The sequence below is a fragment of the Nomascus leucogenys genome, chromosome 7b (assembly GCF_006542625.1).
Source record: "Nomascus leucogenys isolate Asia chromosome 7b, Asia_NLE_v1, whole genome shotgun sequence".
In the NCBI taxonomy this organism is placed as follows: Eukaryota; Metazoa; Chordata; class Mammalia; order Primates; family Hylobatidae; genus Nomascus; species Nomascus leucogenys.
The window spans coordinates 7,213,352-7,234,294 of NC_044387.1; the positions used below are offsets into that span (position 1 = coordinate 7,213,352).

General features: G+C 59.2%; 1 protein-coding gene across 1 annotated transcript in view; it reads left to right on the forward strand.

The window, feature by feature from the left end:
• SCUBE1 (signal peptide, CUB domain and EGF like domain containing 1) overlaps positions 1 to 20,943 on the forward strand; it is a 137,161-nt gene that overhangs the window by 94,241 nt on the left and 21,977 nt on the right. The window contains exons 7-10 of the mRNA XM_030815154.1: positions 8,275 to 8,391; positions 14,881 to 15,003; positions 17,581 to 17,697; positions 19,266 to 19,388. Coding sequence (XP_030671014.1) covers positions 8,275 to 8,391; positions 14,881 to 15,003; positions 17,581 to 17,697; positions 19,266 to 19,388 — 480 coding nt within the window. The remainder of the gene's footprint in view (positions 1 to 8,274; positions 8,392 to 14,880; positions 15,004 to 17,580; positions 17,698 to 19,265; positions 19,389 to 20,943) is intronic.

The following is a 20,943-nucleotide window of genomic DNA, read 5'->3' on the forward strand; positions in this document are numbered from 1 at the left end:
TCACCAGCCATGAGCATGTCAGTAGGGCACTCTGGAATGTCAGGGAGGAACAAAAGCTTGATGGCAAGTCCCAGACAGTGAGACAAGAAGCCCGGAGCCGGCCTGTCCTTGGTCGGGTCATAGTGGTGGGCCGTTGGGAGCCCTGGAGACCCAGCAGGATTAACAGCGCCTGGTGCCTATAACCCAGACCCCTCCAGGAGGCCTGCACCGCTCCCAGGCTGAAGCTCTGGAGAGGGAGAGGGAGAGAGCATAGACACAGGCTCCAGGTGTCAGCCACTCCCTGCCCCGCCCCCATCCCCACGAAGTCACAGGGTGGGAGGGTGGGAGGGTGGGAGTGGGGAGCCCACCACTGCTGGAGGCCCACCTGGAAGCAGAGGTTTGTGCTCAGACACTGGGCACTGCCTCCTTCTGCCCCAGGTGGTTGTTTAATCTGTCCTCAGCCACGTCTCCGGGGCAGCCCACAGAGACCTGGAGCAAGGCTTCCCTCTGTTGAGCAGCCTCCAGGCTGGGCTCTTTGTATAACCAGACATGTTCAATGTTCCCGGCAACCTGCAAGGTTTAGTGGTACAGATAAGGAAACCGGAGCTCAGAGAGGTGAAACAGCTCGTCCAGTTCTGTCTACCCCACACCCCTCCCCCTCAAGGGGCAGGCAGGTGATAGTTCTGCCCCCCCAGGCTTTGCACAGGGCCTGGCATGAGCATGCTCAGTGAGTGTGAGCTGCTGTGGATCAGATCCCCAAGCCTCCCTGGGCACACACAGCTGGAGGGGCCGCCTGGTGCACAGGAAGAGCACTGGCGCAGCCGCTTCGCAGCTACCTGCCCTCACCAGCTCCTTCCCCTTGCCTCATCTCAATCCCCCAAGCCTCCTGGGGCACGGCTGTGATGCCTCCTGTGGGTGGGCCCCAAGGATGCCACCCACAGGGGAGCCCCCTTGTCTGCCCTAAGCACCCTTCACTGAGGAGCCAGGGTAGAGGCAGGAAGTGAAGGAGGCAGGGCAGGGGGAGACTGGCCGCTGGAGGCCCGGCTCCTGCCACCTGCTTTAATACGAAACCTCCCTGTCCTCCAAGGGGCACCCGGGACCCCTCAAACCAAGTGAGGAGACCTCTCCTGAGGTCGGCTTGTCTTGTTCCTGGGTGGGCATCTTCTATATACCTGGTGCCACCAGCCCTCAGGCGTCCCCGCAGCCCCCACGCCACAGTCCTGCAGGACACTGTCCCTCCATCCCAGTGGCTTCTGCTTTCTGAGCAAGTGTAGGAACCCCCACCCACCCACTAGTCACAAGAGAAGGTGGCTTGCCGTACTCCTAGCGCATCCTGGAATTGGGGCCCCGCCTGCTGCCTTGGAAGACAGTGCCACTGACAATAATTCGCCTCGCAAATTGTTCCCCAAGCAGCGCGGTTCCCAGGTGGACGGAGGCCCTGAGGGTGGTGCAGGGCCGGGCTAAGGTTGGCAGAGGGCCAAAATGGGCCTCGGAGTCACGGGGCTGTGTGCTAAAAAGGCAGAGTCCAGGAGACCCTGGGCTGCCTCAGAGGCCTGGGTGGCCCTTGGGGATCACGGGCGTTGGGGCCCCGCAGCCTCAGACGTGAGCAGTGCTGGCCCTGGAGGAGCCTGCTGGGGCCTCCCGTCCCACATTCTCCTTGAGAGCCGCTTCCTTGTCAGGGCTACAGCCCTGGCCTCCGCAGTCGCCCTGCGTCCAGCCACATTGAGCCCCACCCGACCCGCGCCACCACCTGCATGCGCTGTCACCAGCATGTCCCCAAGCAGCCCTGGGGCAGACCTAGCCAGCACCCCCTCAACAGACAGCTCTCAGGATTGACCATTTGCCCAGTGGAGGTAGAGGCAGGCGGGGAGGCGTGGTCAGGACCAGGCGTGGCCCTCTGCTGAGAGTGTCAAGTCCCCTCCACCACCCCCTGCTGACTGTCAGAGGCACCAGGGAGGCCACATTCATGGTGCCCATTACAGCGCTGGCCATAAGCCTGCTGCACAACACTAGTGATGGGCCACAGGGCCCCCCTGGAGTTCAGAGGGCCCCTCGGGAGATAGGCCAGCCAGGGAGACCAGGGCCACTGTGTCAGGGGCTTGCCAGGGAGCATGGCGTGACTTTTATCCCAAAGCGATGGGAGCCATGGAGGGTTCAGCAGCCAGCTGGGGGAAGATGGTCAGAGGTCAGAGGTCCCCAGATCTGCCGGAAGGGCCGTCCAACCCCTCTTCACCGCAGCTTCGGTTGATTCTAGGGACAGAAGGGCAGGTGGCCAGCCCTGATTTAGGGATCAGCAGGTTCTGGCGAGGACCCCAGGCTGCCCCCATCATCAGGGTAGGCCACTGAGGGGCAGGGAGGAAGAAAGGATGGTAGGGCCTTTGTGGGATGCTGGGCCCATGCCAGACCCACTGGATCAGAGCCTCTGCCCTGGTGAAAAGCCTGTCCCTTCTGTCCACCACACGGTGACTGAGACTGTCCTTTAAGGACCTTGTCCCAGACCTGGGGCAGCATAAGCAGGTAGTGCCAACCCAAAGGCCAGCAGTGGCTGCAGCTGTTCCTAGGCATCCTTCTGTCCTCTCCCCTGCTTCCCTCTGTCAGAGGGATGTTCAGGCACAACACAGGTGGGAAACCCAGGGCCTAGGGAGGGGAGGGTCCTTTGCCCACAGTCCCCCCATGTGGTGCTGGCACTGAGCCTGGCACCCACGCCCACCTCCCATTGTGCACCACAGAGTGCCCTTGTGCCCTGTGCAGCGCAGCACCGCACTGCCTCCTCCACCAAGGGCGTGTTCGCCCTTCAGTCCTGCCCACCTCGCGTCCCAGCTCACTCTCCCTTCCAGGTCCAACAGAGGATAGGGTCCCAGCCCCCTGGCTTGGTTCTGTTTCTCGTGGGGCCTCCAGAGTCCCTGCTCATTAATCTAGTTGTTGAGCACAACTCATTAGGCACCTCCGCCATGCTGGTCACCTTGACACTGCCCTGCCTGGAGAGCGTGTGGTCAGTGGGAGAGGCCTCCACACACATAGACAGCGCTGCCCTATGGGGAAGAAGCCCACAGCAAGGCTCGGGACAGCTTTCGGGGAGGCAGGTGGGGCCTGCTGTGTCCTGAGGAGTTGGTTATTCAAGGCCAAGGGGGGTGCCCTGTAGAACCCTTAGGAACTGTGCTGGGGTGTGGCGGGGCATGGGCTGGGAGGTGGGCAGTGTGAGAGGAAGGTGCAGACCCAGGAGAGAAAGGCGAGGTCTGGGCCTTATTTCATGCCCCCTGCCACTCCATAAGCTGTTGACACCTGGGGCATGTCACATTCATCTCTGTAGTTCCCCTCTCCCGGCCACCCAGCACAGTGAAATTGACCCGCCTGTGAAGACCAGGGGCTGTGTCCAAGGTGCATCCTAGCAGGGCAGAGAAGTTCAGATAATAATCATTGAATGAATTAGCAACTGCCTGTGGGTGCTGAGTCTTCATAGGCAGAGCTTCCAAGAATGGCACCAACAGTGAGAGTGTGGACCCAATCACAGAGCAGCTTCCAAAGCACTGTGGCATCCACTGTTCTGCCTGGGCCTTGCGAGAACTGTGTGGTAAATATGATCTCCATGTCACCCATCCAGAAGCTGACTTTGAGAAGCCAAGGGACTTGCCCGGGGTCACACAGCCGGCACGTGGAACCCTGTCATTCAGCCTCCATAGCTCCTGTCCCTTCTGTCCACCACATGGTGACAGACTGTCCTTTAAGGACCTTGTCCCAGACCTGGGGCAGTGTAAGCAGGCAGTGCCAACCCAAAGGCCAGCAGTGGCTGCAACTGTTCCCAGGCATCCTTCTGTCCTCGCCCCTGCTTCCCTCTGTCAGAGCGCTGGCAGGCTGCATGCAGGGTCCAGTGGAGCACCCGGCCTCCCCTGCAGGGCCCAGCCCAAAGCAGGAGCTCCCCAGAGAGAGACTGAAGGCCAGACCTTTTAACTTGTCTGAGATTTTCCCCACACACTTTCGAGCCCCAGCCAGCCCTACGCCTGGCCTTCCTCCTCCTTGGCCACCCTCGCCCTATGGGGCGAGCACTCTCCCCACCAGCTGGAGGAGGAAGCCAGGGCACCAGGGGGTGCAGACCTCACGGTGAGGATCCCATCAAAGCCCTGATTCTCTGGCCTTGTCCGGCTTACTCATCCGCCTGGAGTGTTGAAGCCCAGGGTTCAAATACTGGCTCCTCCCAATAGCTGTGTGACCTGAACACGGCCAGCTTCTAGGATGTGCGGCGTGTGCAGTGGCCCAGGACCCCGCCCTTAGAAGGGCCCGTGATTGGTTTCGTGTTCTGTCTCTGTCTTGAAATTCTTAGCAATTTTTGAACAAGGCCATTCCATTTTTATTTTGCACTGGGTTCCACAAGTGATGTAGCCATTCCTGCCTGGACAGGCAATGTAACTTCTCCATGCCTCCAGGGCCTGCCTTGGCACTTCTGTGTCCCCCGTGGGGCTGCTGTGAGGCCTGCTGAGGCTCATGGGTGACAGGTGCCTTGTCCACTACAAAGGGCTGTATTGTTCCACAATCTCTCCAGGTGGAGAGAGAAAGCCTCTAGACAAGAACTCTGTAGCTCCTGGACGAAGCTCCTGGAGGCTGCGCTGCGTCCTCCTCCTCTTCCCAGTCCCAGGCACCTGAGCCACCCTCCACAAGTGTGTTTAGGGGTGGAGGAGATTCCTCATGAGGCCATAATGTCAGCCCCTGGGAGGGGGCAGAGGCTGGGATGGCACCCAGAGAAGGCCCATGGGTGAGGAGGAGGAAGGCCCAGAGCCCACCCCCACCGGGCAGAGATGCCACTGCTGCAGCCTCCGAGCCCCGTTTGCCACTTGTATTTGGAGGGGCTCCGTGGTAAAGGTGGCCTGGCCTGCTTTCTTACTGTCTCTGAGACAGCCGTGGCCTAATACCAGGTCTGATGGCCTCTGGTTCTGAGGAACAGGAGAAGTGAGGCTGTTTTTTGAGGCCCTCAGAGATGGGGGAGCTGGAGCGATGGCCAGGCTGGTTGCCATAGACGGCAGGGGCCTCCTCGGCAGCAGCACGGGAGCCTCTGCTTGGAGACTCCCAGGGACGCGGTGCTCGGCCCCACCAGGCCCGCCTGTCCTGTCATTGTAGGCTTCAGTCCCCAGCCCTCACTTCAGCCCAAAGGACCTCGGTCAGTTTCGTTGTTGCTCCCTCTACCCGTCTTGCATTTATAGTGAACCTCTAAAAACCTCACAATATGGCTGAGGTGGGCACCGCAGAAATGGCCATCCCTGTGCTGTAGAGGAGGGATGGAGGCCCAGGCAAGAGGCTGCAGCCTGCCCCAGGCCCTGAAGCGGGAAGAGGTGAGGGCGGGCCTAAGGCCAGACTGCTCCCTCCACTTGACCCTCCCTGCCTGCACAGGGCCTGGCAGAGAACGTCCCAGGGACTGCTGGCTCCCAGCGCTCTTACATGAGCCTGACATGGGCACATTTCTCTGGCTGCCCAGGATGAGGCAGTGATCTGGAGGAGGGACCATGGGAGGCAGTGACAGTCACAGGAGGACAGCGGTGGCCTGGCCATAGTAAGAGCAGGGGCTAGAGCTGGGAAGTGCTGGGGAAGCAGCAGGCCCAGGCCCTGGGTCCCAGGGGAAGAGGAGGGGGCTCATTGTCTTTGGCTTGGGGCAGGTAGGGGTAGCATCCCTGCAGACAGGGAGCACTGGGGGAGGAGCTGCTAGAGGAGGATGATGAAGAGTCCAGTGGCACGTGCTTGGTGGTAGGGCCCTGGAGCTGCCAGGTGGGTCACTGCCCGCGAGGAGCCAAGGGGGTTAGACTCAGATGGAGCAGGTCCCCTCCAGCTCTACCATTGAGGCTGCACAGCCTTGGGCCGAGTTCCTGATGCTCCGTACGGGATCCTCTTCAGGGAAGTTGAGGGCACAGGAGCCACCAGGCCAGGAGCATGAGAGTGGGAGGCAGAGCAGGGCCCGGCCCATGGTGACCACGTGGCCCCTGCTGTGGAGCGGGGTGGTCAGCACCCAAGAACAGGCCCTAAGGGACTAAGAGCCCCTTGTTCAAAGCCTGATGTTTACATACCAGCCATAGACTGAGGCAACTCGGGAACTCAAGCTGCCTAGTCCAGAGAGTGGGTGACTTTCAGGTGGAGCTTCCAAGTCCCATTAGGGACTTCAGGGAAGAGAAGAGCCTCCAGGATTCTTGGACTCTGGCCGGGTCCGTTGCTCAGGGTCACTGCCCCTAGAGCCTGCACCACACCTCACCTCCCCCTCCGCAGAGACCCAGTGCCCTCAGCCCTGAGTTTTCAGCGCCTGTCTCCCCCCACCCTCTGCACCCTGCCATGTTCCCCCATCTCTCCAAGGCCTGAGCCTTAATTACCTCCACCTGGAAAACAGGCACATTCTCTGCCCGCCTCTCCAGAGGGGGGCTCTCGCACAGGAAAAGCTGAGAAGGCAGGAGGGGAGCCCATTGGCTCCTGGATTCGCGGGTGGGAGGCAGGAGGGGAGCCCATTGGCTCCTGGATTGGGAGTGGGAGGCAGGAGTTCCCTCTCTGGTTGTCAGCCCAGGGAGGAAACTAACAAGCCAGGTGCTTGTAAGCGGGTTGATTTGACCTCCGCCCTGGAAGAGAAGGCTCGTCCTTATTTCCAGGTGTAAGTGCGGAGGTGCAGCCCCAAGGGGTGGCTGCCTGGGTGGCCCTGTGAGTGACAGCCAGGACTCATTCCCTGGCCTGCCCACCTCCACTATCCCAGTAGATGGCCCAGAGGGCATAAGCCAGCCAAGTGCCAGTCATACCACCTGTATGAGCCTAAGGGAGGATGACACCTTCCCTCCGTGTCTGCGGTGTCAGGGAGGCTCCTTGCGGAGGTGGGCTCTGAGCCAGGCCTTGAAGGAGGAACAGGAGGGATGCATCCAAGCCCTGGGACCAGCACTGTGCCGTGGCAGGAGGTGGGAGGGCAAAAGACTGGTTCATAGAAACCACCCATGCCCAGCTGAGGTCCAGGATTTGAGGAGACACGCAGAGGGCGAGCCAGGAAGAGTGTCAGGGTCAAGACCACCCACCTTCCACTGGCACCCACAGCTCATCCTACGGTGGTGATGGCTCAGCCATGACCGTGAGGAGGACGTCCACCACTGCAGCCCTGCAGAATCTCAGATGCACACTCGCACACACACACAGAGGGGAACATGAGGTTTCCCTTTCCCCCTGCACACCCCTACAAGGTGAAGTTCAAAGGAAAGGCAACATGCATTTAATTTAATTAGCACCAGGGAGTCCTGACAGCTGAGGGTATATATTCATTGATTCCCCCAGCCTGCAGAAACGCAGACCCCACAGCACAGGAACAGAGTAAACCCATTAGGGAGACGCTTAAGGGAGAAGGCACACCAGGGCCAGGAGTCCAGGTGATGCCAAGGCGAAGGCAGGCAGGGGGATCCAGGTTATATGAGATGGGTGCCCGTTGGCTTTCTGCCTCCCAGCAGCAAGGCGAAGAGGGAAGCCCACGCAGCCACAGTTTTCACAAGATAAAAGCCTGCCAGATGCTCAGGAAGAAACCCAGGTGGCAGAGACCCAAGGGCTGGACGAGCCCCCAGCATCCTGGTGTGCCAGCTCCGCCAGCCCCTCCTCCAGGCCTGGGGGGGAATCACTCACAGCACGACGGCTTCAGTGACCTCGGTTATGCCCTGAGCCACTCTAGCCCCTTTGAAATTTGGAGAAAAAAAAAAAAGCACTAGACAAGCTTCAAGTGGACAAAAACCAGATGCCTTTGGCATATCACTCAGTGAGAACAGATGTTGGGCTGAAAGCCTCATCAAGGTGATGGATGGTATGCGAGCCCTTGGAACCTACCCCTCAGCTCCCTGGCTGGGGCCACAAGCCAGTCCGTACTGAGATGCATTTGGGGGCCCCAGTCACCTCCAAGTAACCTCTAGCCTGGACTTGGAGTCTGAGTCCAGGCAGGTCAAAGGTTTAGGAATCCAGCCTTGGGCAGTTAAATACAGCCAGGCCAGTCTGGCCCCGGATGGTAGTTTTGACCCTGTTGGCAGCAGCCTCTGTATAAGCACAGCCCTCTGCAGTTTGCAGACAGTGTACTCATCCCTCACCACACGCAGCCCCACACAGGAATGGTGTCATTCCCCCATTTCACAGATGGGGAGCTTGAGGCTCAGAGAGGCAGCACAGCTTCCCTAGAGTCCCACAGCCAGAGAGTATATCAGAGCCAGAGCTTGAACCCGGGTCTCCTGTCTCATAGAAGATCTCTCCACGGAAGGGGAAAGCCAGTGGCTTCTGTCCAAGGAGACTGAAGTCTCTGTCTCTTTCCCTCCCCAGAGACGTGTGCAGTCAATAACGGAGGCTGCGACCGGACGTGCAAGGACACAGCCACCGGCGTGCGATGCAGCTGCCCCGTTGGATTCACACTGCAGCCGGACGGGAAGACATGCAAAGGTCAGCATGTGGAGCTGTGTGGGCGCCCCCGCCTGTACTGGCCTGGCCAAGAGCCTCCGTGTGCTTGCATAGCCGGGCCCAGGGCTGGGCTGAACGGGGGCCACGTGTGGCTGTGGGAAAGGACACGTGGCAATCATTTGCGTTGCCGTTGGAGAGGCCAGGAAGAGGGAGGGCTGGCCAGCAGCAGGGTCCCCAGCAGAGTTCGAGAGAACGCAGGTCCCACGGCACATCAGCAGGTTCCTGGGCCAAAAAGGCACTGATGTCAGAGAATTTGGCTGCACACTGGGTTTAACAGTTAAGCCAGCGTCTCTGCTGTGGGACTTCCTGGGCCCTCAGTGATAGTGTGGCTTCCCAAGGTGCGTAGAATGTGGCGCGTTTCCGAACCCCTTGACCTTTGGTTGCAGTGGGTCTTGCAGAGCTGGTGGGGACAGTCTGGTACAGGGCCATCTGGGACACGCAGGTCTACTCATGCCAGCAAAAATAAGGACAGTGTGTCACTACTTGGGGGGGCGAGGCTAGGGGGATCCCATCTGAAAAGATAAGGACTCGGCCGGGCGCGGTGGCTCACGCTTGTAATCCCAGCACTTTGGGAGGCCGAGGCGGGCGGATCACGAGGTCAGGAGATCGAGACCACAGTGAAACCCCGTCTCTACTAAAAATACAAAAAATTAGCTGGGCATGGTGGCGGGCGCCTGTAGTCCCAGCTACTCGGAGAGGCTGAGGCAGGAGAATGGCGTGAACCCGGGAGGCGGAGCTTGCAGTGAGCCGAGATCGCGCCACTGCACTCCAGCCTGGGTGACAGAGCGAGACTCTGTCTTCAAAAAAAAAGAAAAAAAAAGATAAGATAAGGACTCAGGACTTCTGCTTGTCATCGGAAAATGAGGAGTCCGGAAGACCTGAGAGTGACTGTGGTTGAAGGAAGGAGGGACAGGGCTGGGCTGCCAGTGGCTGGCAGTGAGGGAAGGCAGAGGTGTATCCTCCCACTTGTCCCCTGAGTCACCCCACAAAGACTTACTGAGTACCTCCTGGGTTGAGGGGACCCTCGGGAAACAGGAAGCCCAGGGAGCTGGGAGAGGAGAGCTGGGTTGGCTCCCGAGACAGCCCTGCAGATGAGGAGGTCCAGCTACCCCCAAAGGACGGACGGAGCCCCAAGAAGCTGTGGGCCCTGGGGCAGGGTGTTAGGCCTGAGTGCCAGAGCCCCCTGTGCAGAAGGGTGAGGGGCAGCGCTCAGTGCCCCCAGCATCGCTCCAGACCACCCTCCAAACGCCCCCACCCCAGCGCTGGGCAGTACTCCCACACTTCGCCAGGAAGGGAGAGCCTAGAGAGCAGGGCGTGGAGGGGAGAGGAACTGGAACTTCCAAAGTCCCGTCGGGGAAAATATTGAAAGTGGAGGTTAGGGTGACTTAAAATAGCTTGAGGTGGACTTTTTTTAAGCCTGTAAAAATAAATGTCTTTTTGTACAGTGTATGACTTCTTCCTTGCCAACTTGCTGGGAAGAACTGAGTGATTATTGACAGAAATAACAGTGCTTCCGCCTGTTTATTTGAAAATAAAGCCCTTCTGTGGCCACTGCTCAGCCTGTTAATAGCCTTGGTGTGTTCCTGGCAGGCAAGTGGGCAGGTGGGTGGCGTCTGAGTCCTCGCCACATGACTCAGTGCCAGGAGTGACTGGCCGAGGAAGCCCAAGTTCTGTGCAGATCTGGGCATCTTCACAGCCCAGCGATGGCACAGCCTGCCAGCATTTGCCTTCGGAGGGCCAGAAGGGCAGGCAGAGCTTAATTCTTCGGGCAAGGCTGGCGCTGCTGGAATGGGGTCTGGAGGCCAGGAGCCACCCTGTCTGAGCCAGAAGGGGGCCTGGTGCAGGGCAGGCATGTGGCCCAAGAGGGGGCTACTGGGATTGGGGCTCCCACTGCTGACCCCTTACCATCCCTCGGTAGCCCAAGGGACACTCGTTTCCTCCCGCTCTGCTTCTGTCTCTGAGGGTAGGGTGGCACTCAGGAGTGATGTCCACAGCCCCAAGGCGACCCCCTAACCCCCCCCAACCCACCCACATTCCCTTTGCTCTTCAAACAGTCAGGGCCCTTTCACCAGGCTGCCCCACTCAGCCCTTTGGCCAAACCTCCTCCATGGACGCCCAGCCCTGGGCCTGTGGCTGCACTCAGAGCCCTTAGGGTCCTGGCTCCCACTGGCCAAGGTCAGAGATCATCTCACTCGCTCACGGAACTGGTATGTTTTCTGAGCTCCTATTGTATGCAGGTTCCAGTGAGACAGGATGAATAAAAGAGACGGTTCCTGCCTGTAGGGGTCCTCTACTGAGTGCGGAAGACAGGTTTTCATTTTTAAAATCACTAAGATCATTGAGTATTACAGACTGCTTGGTGTGGGATAGAGAAGTTCAGTATGGCAGGAGGTCGGGGGAGGCCGGGGAGGGCTGAGGGGAAGAGGCGTTTATCAGGCAATGGTGTGGGCAGGGGAAGCATTTTCAGCACTGTGACTGTTGCCAGAGGCCTGCGGCTTCAAGGACCTGGGACTGGGAAGGATGCAAAGGAGGCGGGCCAGATGGCACCAGGCCCAGGGCTACCCTACAAGCTTGGCCAGGTCCCAGTCAGCACTGGGCAGGGGAGGCTCACGCCCAGGTTTTCATTTTGAACTGACCCTGGCCACAGTGGGGTCACAGTAGGGTCTGGAAGAGCAGCCAGGCACAGCTGCTGTCACTCAGGCTCGTGGCAGTGCCAAGGCAGGACTGGCAGCAGACATAGAGAAGGCAGAGACTAGACATGTCCATAGATGCCCACATTTCAGCACCAAGGGACTGGCTAGAACTGCCCACAGGACCACCTCAGGGAGCCTGAGAAACCAGACGGTGGCCTCCAGCCCCAGGGCTGGTGTCGTTGGTGTGTTCCCAGCCCTGGCTGGAGAGGCACAGGCAGGAGGATTCCCAGCAAATTGAAGGCCCTGGCCCCAGGGTCTGGCTCCTCGGTCAGGTGCACACCCTGATCTTGGCAGGGTCTGGGGAGGATCTCAAAGGAGAGAGTTCAAAGGCTCCATGTTTTCTGAAAGCCAAAATGTCAATGTCAAGCAAGGGGAGTGGCTGGAGAACAAAGGTCACAGCGGGCTTGGACAACCCAGGGCTGCAAACCCCGGGCAGGTGGGGGTCACGTGGGCAGGTGGAGGCAGGGGTGGGGAAGTTGGGAGGTTTTGTCTAAATGTTGGGGACGAGGGGGGCCTGGAAGATGTGCCTAAGCCCTCGTCTCAAGGGCTCCCTGTTGGGTACCATGCCCGTTTGGTGTTGGGAGGCAGTTGTCTTGCTAATCGGTCCCTCCAAGAGGAAGGGGATCCTGGGCCTCAAGAATAAGGATGCAGGACTGCTGCTTGCCGTTGGCAAGTGAGGAGTTGGAAGGATGGGAAAGTGACTGTAGCTGAAGGAAGCAGGGAAAGGCTGGGCTGGGCTGCCGGTGGCTGGCAGTGAGAGAAAGCAGACATGCATCTTCCCTTCCTCAGCGGGAGCCTGCATTTCCCTCAGGGACACCAGCCCCTCTTCCCAGCATCTCCAGAACAATCTGGGAGAACCCCCTACCTACCACCTGTTTCCTCTCCTCCCTCTGCAGTGGTCTGGGCCAGGCAGGCCACAGCCAGGGCTTTTACCCGAGTGGGAGCAATGATGCCCTCGAGTGACCGCCAACTGGCCAGCCCCGCCCAGCAGCTGGCCCTCCCTGCTGGGCACTCCAGGATGATGCCAGCCCATGACCCTGTGCCCTCCCTCTGCTCCCACCCAGAAGCCCTCCCCTACATGGTCCCCCACGTGAGATGGGCAGGAGGGAGCCAGAACCAGTATCCTGTGCGTCCCTATAGCTCACCCCGTCGCCCTGCCCCCATGCACATGCACTCAAGCTCCAACCCTGGCTGATGCACACAAATAGTCCACTCAGTGGCCCAAGACCCCACCCTCCCCTCAACCCTCAGACCCGCTCCATTGTCTGGAGTCACCCTGACCCATTCATTCATTCAGTGAGTGTTCCTAGACACTCACCCTGGGCCCTGGGGCACCAGACAGGAACAGACACCCCCAAGTCTGTGTCCCAAGGCCCTCTCATGCCTCCTAAAGGCAGGTCCTGTGAAGAGGGAGCTACTGGCTCTGGAAAAACACTGGGAAAGGCTTTCTGGAAGGGCCGTTTTTCCCAGGGCTCGGGTCAGCAGGTGAGAGGGGGGCTGTGGCTGTACTGGGTGCGGTCGCTGGAGTCCAGGCTGCCAGGGTAGGAGCCAAGCAGGCTGGAGAGAGGAGGCAAGGCCGCCTGACCGGGCTGGAAGGGAAGCGCTGGGAGCCTCTGCAGAGGGAGGGCCCACATCCTAGCAGACTCAGAATGCTGGCCAGCAGGCGGGGACTCAGCCAGATTTGTGTGTGGAAGGTGGTGCTGGCTGCCTGGCGGGGGGCGGTGGGGTGGGAACCCAGGGAGGAGCAGAAGGGCAGAGAGGCACAGAAGCTGCACCCCAGGGGCCATGAGCCCAGCACCTGCTTCACTATATCCTGAGGTAGTGTGAGGAGGGGGCTTCCCTCCATCCTGACCCCCAGGCAGCCAGCTACACCAGCCTGGGCCTCAGGCAAACATGCCTCTCTCTGCCTGTCTGGTTGCTATGACAGCCCCTTAGCAGACAGGCCCAGATGGGGCAGGGGATGGGGCTGGGGGGTCTGGAAGGCCTGAGGCTCCACTGAGGAGGCAGGAGTGGTGAGAATGATCACGTGCTGCCCCTGTCTGCTTAGCAGCCTCAGCTCATTTCAGTTTGCTAAGGATGCTGGGAGAGGCGATGCTAGGAGAGGCACCATTTAGCAGCCCGGTTTGCAGATGGGACCCTAAGGCTCAGAGAGGTGCCTTTCCCTGCCCAACATCACACAGCTAACTGAGGCAGAGCCGAGATGGGCCTCTGTTCTTCTACCTGAGACTTCCATCTAGAAATTCCCCATCTGCCTATAATCCCGGGGCTGGGGGGGAAGGAATGATAGAGATTCCTAAGCCTCCTCCCTGGACCAGCACAGCTGGGCTTCATATCTCTTTCTTGGTAGGGCCAGCGCGACGTGCTGCAGCAGGCCCGTCTTTGGGTTCGGATGGTGCTGGCTGAGACCCGGCTTCTGCATGTAGTGCTGTGACCTCGTCTGTAAAATGGGAGCCCTGTTGTCTGGGTTGGTTTGAAGGTCACATGAGATGACAGCAGGAAGTACATGGCATGTCCCTCCCCGAGGCTCCCAGAGAGCCACGTGGGCATCTCAGCCCCACACTCCTCTAATATTCTTGACCAGAGATTTGACCTCTAATAGCCTGGTTTTGTCATCGTTGGGGGACGTTCCCTGGAAACATTGCTTTAGGACTTTGGGCAGGTAGCAAGTCCAGCCTGTTTGGTTTGAAGAAAAAAAGTGAGAGTGACATGGGCCGGCCTGAGGTCGGAGGAGCAGTGCCAGGAACAAGTTGCCTCTACGGGGCTCAGTGCCATCTGTAAAGTGGGGGCAGGCTTAACTTCCACACAGAGCGGTGCCAGTGACACTGGACAGGGCCTTCAGGTACCTGGCTCAGCAACCATGCCCAGGACGGGCTCTGCAGATGCTGGAATCTGCGTCTGGCAGGTCTGCTGAGACGTGGCCGGTGACCAATAGGAGCTGCTCTTCCCATTGTCCTCCCTGGAAGGGCCTCTTCCACTGCCTCCTTTTTGCTTCTCCAAGTCAGGGTGAGACCACCGTCCTGAAAGCCAGCACCGATTATTATTATTATTATTATTTTGAGATGCAGTTTCACTCTTGTTGCCCAGGCTGGAATGCAATGGCAAGATCTTGGCTCACCGCAACCTCCACCTCCTGGGTTCAAGCCATTCTCCTGCCTCAGCTTCCCGGGTAGCTGGGATTACAGGCATGCGCCACCACGCCCAGCTAATTTTGTATTTTTAGTAGAGATAGGGTTTCTCCATGTTGGTCAGGCTGCTCTCGAACTCCCGACCTCAGGTGATCCACCTGCCTCGGCCTTCTAAAGTGCTGGGATTACAGGCATGAGCCACCGTGCCCGGCCAGCACCGATTATTTTTTTAAGCTACCCCACAGTGTAGAAATAAAACCTCTTATTTTTGTTACTCATTGCTGGAGAGAGTCTGGAGGGGGTGGCCAGCATGGGGGCCTGGAGGCCGGGACCCAAGAGGAATTTGGGAGTAGCTGAGACTGTGTCCCTTAGAGAAGAGGTCCCTTGGGGACAGGGACCTCTAACGGCACAGAATGCCAGGCTGGCCCAGGGCCTAAGGGCAAAGCCCAAATGGGCCCAACAAGGGGGCAGAACCCGTGCGAGACAGGGCCCCCAACCCTCTGCACAGCTGGGGAGCCAGCAGCCAGCCTGGGAGGTGGGCACCAGGCAAGTCAGGGCAGTGTCATCCCCTGCCGCTAGCCTGTCATCCCCTCGCTGGTCACACAAGCTGATTCTCCTGGCTCTCACTCCTCCATCCCCCTTGGCTCCCACAGACATCAACGAGTGCCTGGTCAACAACGGAGGCTGCGACCACTTCTGCCGCAACACCGTGGGCAGCTTCGAGTGCGGCTGCCGGAAGGGCTACAAGCTACTCACCGACGAGCGCACCTGCCAGGGTGAGCCCCTGCCATGCCCCGGGTGGCCCTCGGGACCAGCGGGATTGTGCCCCTTCCCCTCCTGGGCTGACACGGGTTCCTAGGAGGGGAGGGGAGTGAGGATGGGGCTGGGCCCGAGGGAACAGGGTCCCTTATGACTCTAGGGGACATCGAGTCCAATCTGTTCCTTTTATTGATGGGACACTGAGGCCCGGGAGGGCTTCAGCACATGTCCCAGGTGGCAGAGGGAGCTGGTGGCCGAGCTCATCAGCTCACCGAGCCCCTCCCTTCCCAGGTGGCCCACGGGCCTCCCAGCATCGAACTCCTCTGACTTCGGAGGTGGGATGCTGCCATCTGTTGGAAAGCGTTGCACATTGCAGGCAGGCGCTCTCGAACAATCCTCACCTTCTGGGAACAAGGCTAATGAGAAGGAGGGGTCTGGGCAGAAGCCAAGAATCCCGGCCCAGGACAAGTCTAGTGGGATCCAGGATGCAGCGGGAGCCCAGAGGCTGGCAGTGCAGAGCGGGGTCAGGGAAGGCTACGGGGGAGGGCCCGTTGGTGAAATGCTTGAGGGGTGAGTAGGGATTTTCCAGGAGGAGCCAGGGAGGGAAACGCACCCAGGAGATGGCACTGCCAGCCTGAGGAGGTTTAGGGGACCACAGGGAACTTGGTGGGGCCAGATGAGGCCATGAGGAAGGAGACAGGTACCCTGTGGGACCCACACTGGGAGAAAGTGCAGGAGGTGGGGCACCCCATGGAGCAGGGCAGGGGCTCTCCTTCCCTCATGATTATCCAGCTGTGGTCTGGTGGTTTTGTGCCTGCGGGGTACCAGCAGTTGTGGGCAGCATGTGGCCTTGTCTGGGTACTGAGCTGTGCTTCTGCCTGTCACTGCAGCTCAGGGGCTGGCACGGGGCAGGGTGAGGCCCTGAGGAGTGAGGGCTGGGCTCCCACAAGGTCCCTGAGGAATGTAAAAGCAGGAGGCTGGCGAGAGTGAGGCCAGGGCCTGCTGTCCTCAGAATCATGTGTGCCCCAGGCCAGCCGCTCCCTTCCCCAGGCTCAGCCTCTTCGTCCCTGGATGGGCATCCTGGCCATGTCTTCTCCTCAGGGCCTGAGATCTGGTCGGGAGTACAGCGTCTGTCCAGGCCCTATCAGGGTTCCTCTGACTTTGACTTTGTTTCTCTATTGGCCTTGCCAAGTTCTGCAGAGGGCTGAGGAGAGCCCTTGACCTTGCATCCCAGCTGCCCCCTGAAAGAGGCAGGTGGCTATCGAGGAGGAGGTGAGATTGCTTGTGAGGCCCTGTCCTCACCCGCCCCACCCCCACCTGTATCTTTTTCCACCCCCTTCCAGGCTCATCTTTCTGAGGACTTGGGGCTGTGGGCTCCACAGGTCCAGCAGGGAAGGGTCCATGCTCCTTTGCTTGGCACTCAGGGGACCCCAGACACCCCCTCCCCCCGCAGTCCCCCTTGGGCTCCACACAAGTGGACCTGCCAGGGTGGCTCCTAGGAGGGAAGGGGAGTTCAGATGGGGCTGGGCCCAAGGGAACAGGTGCGTCCCCTGAGCACCCCATGCTCTTACCTCCTAGCCACTGCCTGGAGCACCCTTCCTCCACATTCATTCGCTCATTCCAGGCTGGTCCCATCCTTCAGATTTTAGCCCAGGTGCCGCAAGCACCAGGAGATCCCAGATCCTCCCTGGGAGGGAGCACACTCGCCTCTGAGCACCCATGCACAATTTCTTCCTTGTGTTAATGTTTTTATAAATATGCATATATTACAAATATTTGTGAAATTACGTGAGCTAATGTTTTCAAAGAATGAACTCTTAACTGCTGTGCCCAAGGAGGGGCAGGTTGGCTTCTGTTTTGCCTTCAGGGGTCCCCATCAACTGTCCCATAACAGCCGTTTTCCTCAGAATTTATGGCCAGGACAGACTTGTCTCCAGTCAACATGGTGGTTCATTTTTTCCTTTCCAGGAACAAACACCCCATGACCTTCCCTCTTTCCCTTTTTACCTTGGCTGCCAGGAAGCTCATCATCACATTTCACATTCTATCAGAGCTCCTTTTTTGACCTTTATGGGTGGCATATTTCCTCTTCTCTTTTTACTTATGTGGTTTTCCTTATTTTCTCAAGAACCATCATGGGGTGATGGGGAAAGATGCTTTGGTCAGCATCCAAGAGGCCTAGATTTATGTCCCAAGTCAGCTGCCCCCCCAGGGCCCTAGGGCCAGCCGCAGTCCATTTCCTGCAGGCGTGGATTCAGTGCCTCTCTACCACTCCTAATCAGAGTTGACTGTGAGATAATAAAATGGCAGAGATTCATAATAATCCCTTCCATTCACAATGTTTCTGCCCTGCTCATCTCCAGAAAAGATGTGAGGTGGCTCCCAACCCAGAAACAGAAGGCTAATGGAGACACAATGGAAAATCCAGCAGCAAGAAGGAGTCTCCCATTTCCTGCGGGTCGGTGCTGTGCTGCGCCTCCGCCCAGGGACTGTGTGTCCACAGATGTGCCTTGAGTGACTGAGAGTGACAGGCCGTGCCCACCCACCACTCCCTCAAACTCCTCCCCCAACTTTGTCTCCCTGTGGCCACGCAGACATCGACGAGTGCTCCTTCGAGCGGACCTGTGACCACATCTGCATCAACTCCCCGGGCAGCTTCCAGTGCCTGTGTCACCGCGGCTACATCCTCTACGGGACAACCCACTGCGGAGGTCTGCAGCCTGCCCGCCAGGGCCACCTCCCCCCCGAGGCACGCGCCTGGCCGCACGGCCACCTACACTGCACCCCGCATCCCAACGCTGCCCTCAACCCTGGGGGGCCCGAGGCCTCAGCAAGGACGGGGACTGCTGGGCAGAGGGGCTCAGCCAAGGACAAGTGGGGCAGGGCTGGGGAGACAAGGGGTAGCAGGGAACGGTTAGAGGTGGGTAGCAGGTCTCTGCCAGCGCCAGGCCTTGGCCAGATGGGCACGGGGCTGGAAACCCCATTTACTAGAGAACCCGGGCCAGGAGCAGGGGCAGCCAATACATGGAAATTCCAGACAGCTCATTCCAGGGAGGCTTACAGCAGAGAGGGGCAGAGTAGAGGGGCAATTTGGGATCCTCAAGGGGGAGTGTTTGGCTGGGGGATGGGGAGGCACTCCAGAGGGATCCGCATGAGAAAGCAGTGGACAGAAGGACCGAGAGGCAGCCACAGGGCTGGAGCCCGCAGGAGGGAGCTCAGAGGAAGATGCAGATAGGGGGCGCCATCCCACCATGCAGGCTGCGTGAGCCCGCAGGGGAGTTGGGGGTTTATTCCCAGTCAGATGAGAAGCCTGTGGAGGTTTAAGCAGGGGTGTGATATGGTCAGGTTGAGGGAACTAGATGCCCCAGTGGCCACGTGGAAAGGAGAGTGGAATCCAGGGTACCACTGGGAAGACAGCTCCAGGCATGGGGGCGTGCACTGCTGGAGCCGGGGCAGGGTGGGCAGGGACGGAACAAAGAGGAAGTTTCTAGATGTATTTAGGAACCAGAGCCAGGCTGCTGGGACTTGGTGTTTATGGGCGTGGTGGGTGAAGATTGGGAAGCCAAGGACGGTCCCCCTGTCTCTTCCTTTTCTGTGACCTGGGGGTAGCCACACTCAGGATGCCAGGCCACTTGAAGCTCAGACAGGGTGAGGCAAGAATGTGATCAGGACGCAGCTGGTGCTTGGGCTTCTGGAGGTGGGCTACAGATTCTTCTGGAAAGACTCTCAAAAACCTGGGCACCCCTTCCCTGGGCCTGCCGAGTGCAGGCAGCTCAAGAACTAACAGAATGTGGGGCCCGGCCACTTCCCCCAGCTCCAGCAGGTGCTTTTGGTCAGAGGAGGAAGGGCCTTAGCGGTGACCTCCTTCACCCTGGTGTCTGTTGTACCACAGGGGACCTGGGGCTAGAAAAGGGCTTGTCCAGAGTCCCACAGTAAAATCAGTTTCACAATCCCTGGAGCAGTGCTCATTCCCTGCGCCACAAAACCTGGTTGGGTTGGAACTTTAATCGTGTGCCACCTCCTCTGCCCCCTAGCCTGGGGTGCAGCTGCTTGAGTTCAGAAAACGACCGAGGTTCCTGGGGGAAGGGACATTGGGGTCTGTGAGGAGCCTTATAAACCCAGGCGTGTGTGCACCTGTGGCGCGTGCACTGCTCATCTGCATCCCGTGATGCTGTCCAACTCGGTGGGGTCAGGAGACTCTCTCCCTCTTGCACCGGGTGGTCCCTTCCCCTGCCAGCCGCCAGCCTCCCCTCTGCCCTTACGCCCGCTGTGCTTCCAGATGTGGACGAGTGCAGCATAAGCAACGGGAGCTGTGACCAGGGCTGCATCAACACCAAGGGCAGCTACGAGTGCGTCTGTCCCCCGGGGAGGCGGCTCCACTGGAACCGGAAGGACTGCGTGGGTAGGTGGCCGCCCTGTGCTGCTGGCTCCTCCCCTGCACCTGGGCTTGGATGGGAGGGGCAGTGGCTTTTCTGAGGTGGGGGTGAGCAGGACAGCCCCTCCCTTTCCTCCAAACCTTGCCTTCCCAGGCAGAGGTTCTCTGCTGTTGGGGTATGGCGGAGAATGAGGACTTGCAGAAAAGGAGGGGGTCCCAGGCAGAGCATGCCAGTGTCAGCCAGAGGCACAGCAACAGGGATCTGCGATGGGGAGGAAGGCACAGAGGAGATCTGGGGGTCCGTGTGCAGCCCCAGCCGTGGGGCACAGGGACCCTGCTGATGTCTCCGTAGGGCTGGAAGCTTAGAGGGAGTGGGTGTGGAGGCCTCTCCTCTGGCAGCTTCCCCTTGTCCTGCTGAGGAGGCTGAGGGGGAGGAGGAGGGTCATTCGGGGTGCAGCAGCCTCAGTGGGGCACAGTTGCAGGGGATGTGGCAGTGCCTCCTGGAAAGCCCATGGTCCCTGCACCCTCTGCGGGTGTGCTTGCAGCACTAGGTGCCCCTAGGCTGAGTTCTGGAATGGCCCCTGTGTTCCCTGGTTCCCTGTACACAGGGCCCTGTCTGGGTGCTGGGGCTGTGGGCCTGCCCTCCTGGAACCTCCACACCGGGTCCTTGCCCGGCCACACTCTGACATCCCCAGGGCAGCCTAAGTGAGCCTTTTAAATTTAAGTTAGAACATCCCTCTGGGCTCAGAACCCTACCATCCCCCCAACCCTCCGCCCCTTCCACCCCCCATAACTCCTCCTTTGACTCTGAATCAAAGCCACAGTGCTTGGAATGGCCCGAAGGCTGCTGCCAGCTGACAGGATTGCCCTCTGCTGTCTCCCTCGCTTGCTTCACGCCAGCCTCACTGACTTTGCAGGGCCTCCACCAGCCCTCAGCCCCAGGCTGTGCGCTTCTCTTGGCCTGGAGGGCCCTCCCCCAGCGCTCCTCACTCCTCCCTTGCTGTGAGGGTCTGTGGGTGAGGCCTGCCCCATCACCCACCCAGAGCCGCAGCCTCGGCCACTTCCGCAGCCATCTGGGCCCCCTTTGCTTCCAGCCTTCTTTCCCTCCCATCACACGCCCAGCCACCAGAAGTAATGTGCACTTTACAGGTTCGTGTTGGTTTATGTCTGTCTGTCTGTCCATCTCTCTCTCCTCACTAGAATGTAAGCTTTCCACAGTTAAACAGGTCTTCTTGGCCTGTCCCATTCACTGCTACAGCCCCAGCACCTGGAACAGACCCTGACAATCGCAGACACAAAGTAAACATTTGTCAATGAACACATTAACGAATACTGACCATCATTTAATATCTGAGATCAAAAGGCAGAGTTTATCACGTACTTATGGAAGGAATTGCTGTGCTGTTCAGGGAAAGTCTCACTGAACAAAGTCAACTGCTGCTCTTCTGTTGAGTTTTGGGAAAGAGCTTGTTTGGGGTTGTCCTGGTGGCAGAGGCAGCATTAGGGGATATCCGTCTTAGAAGCATAGGAAGGATATGGTACCTTCAGATTCTTTGCAGGAAAGCGTTGTTCATTGAGGGTG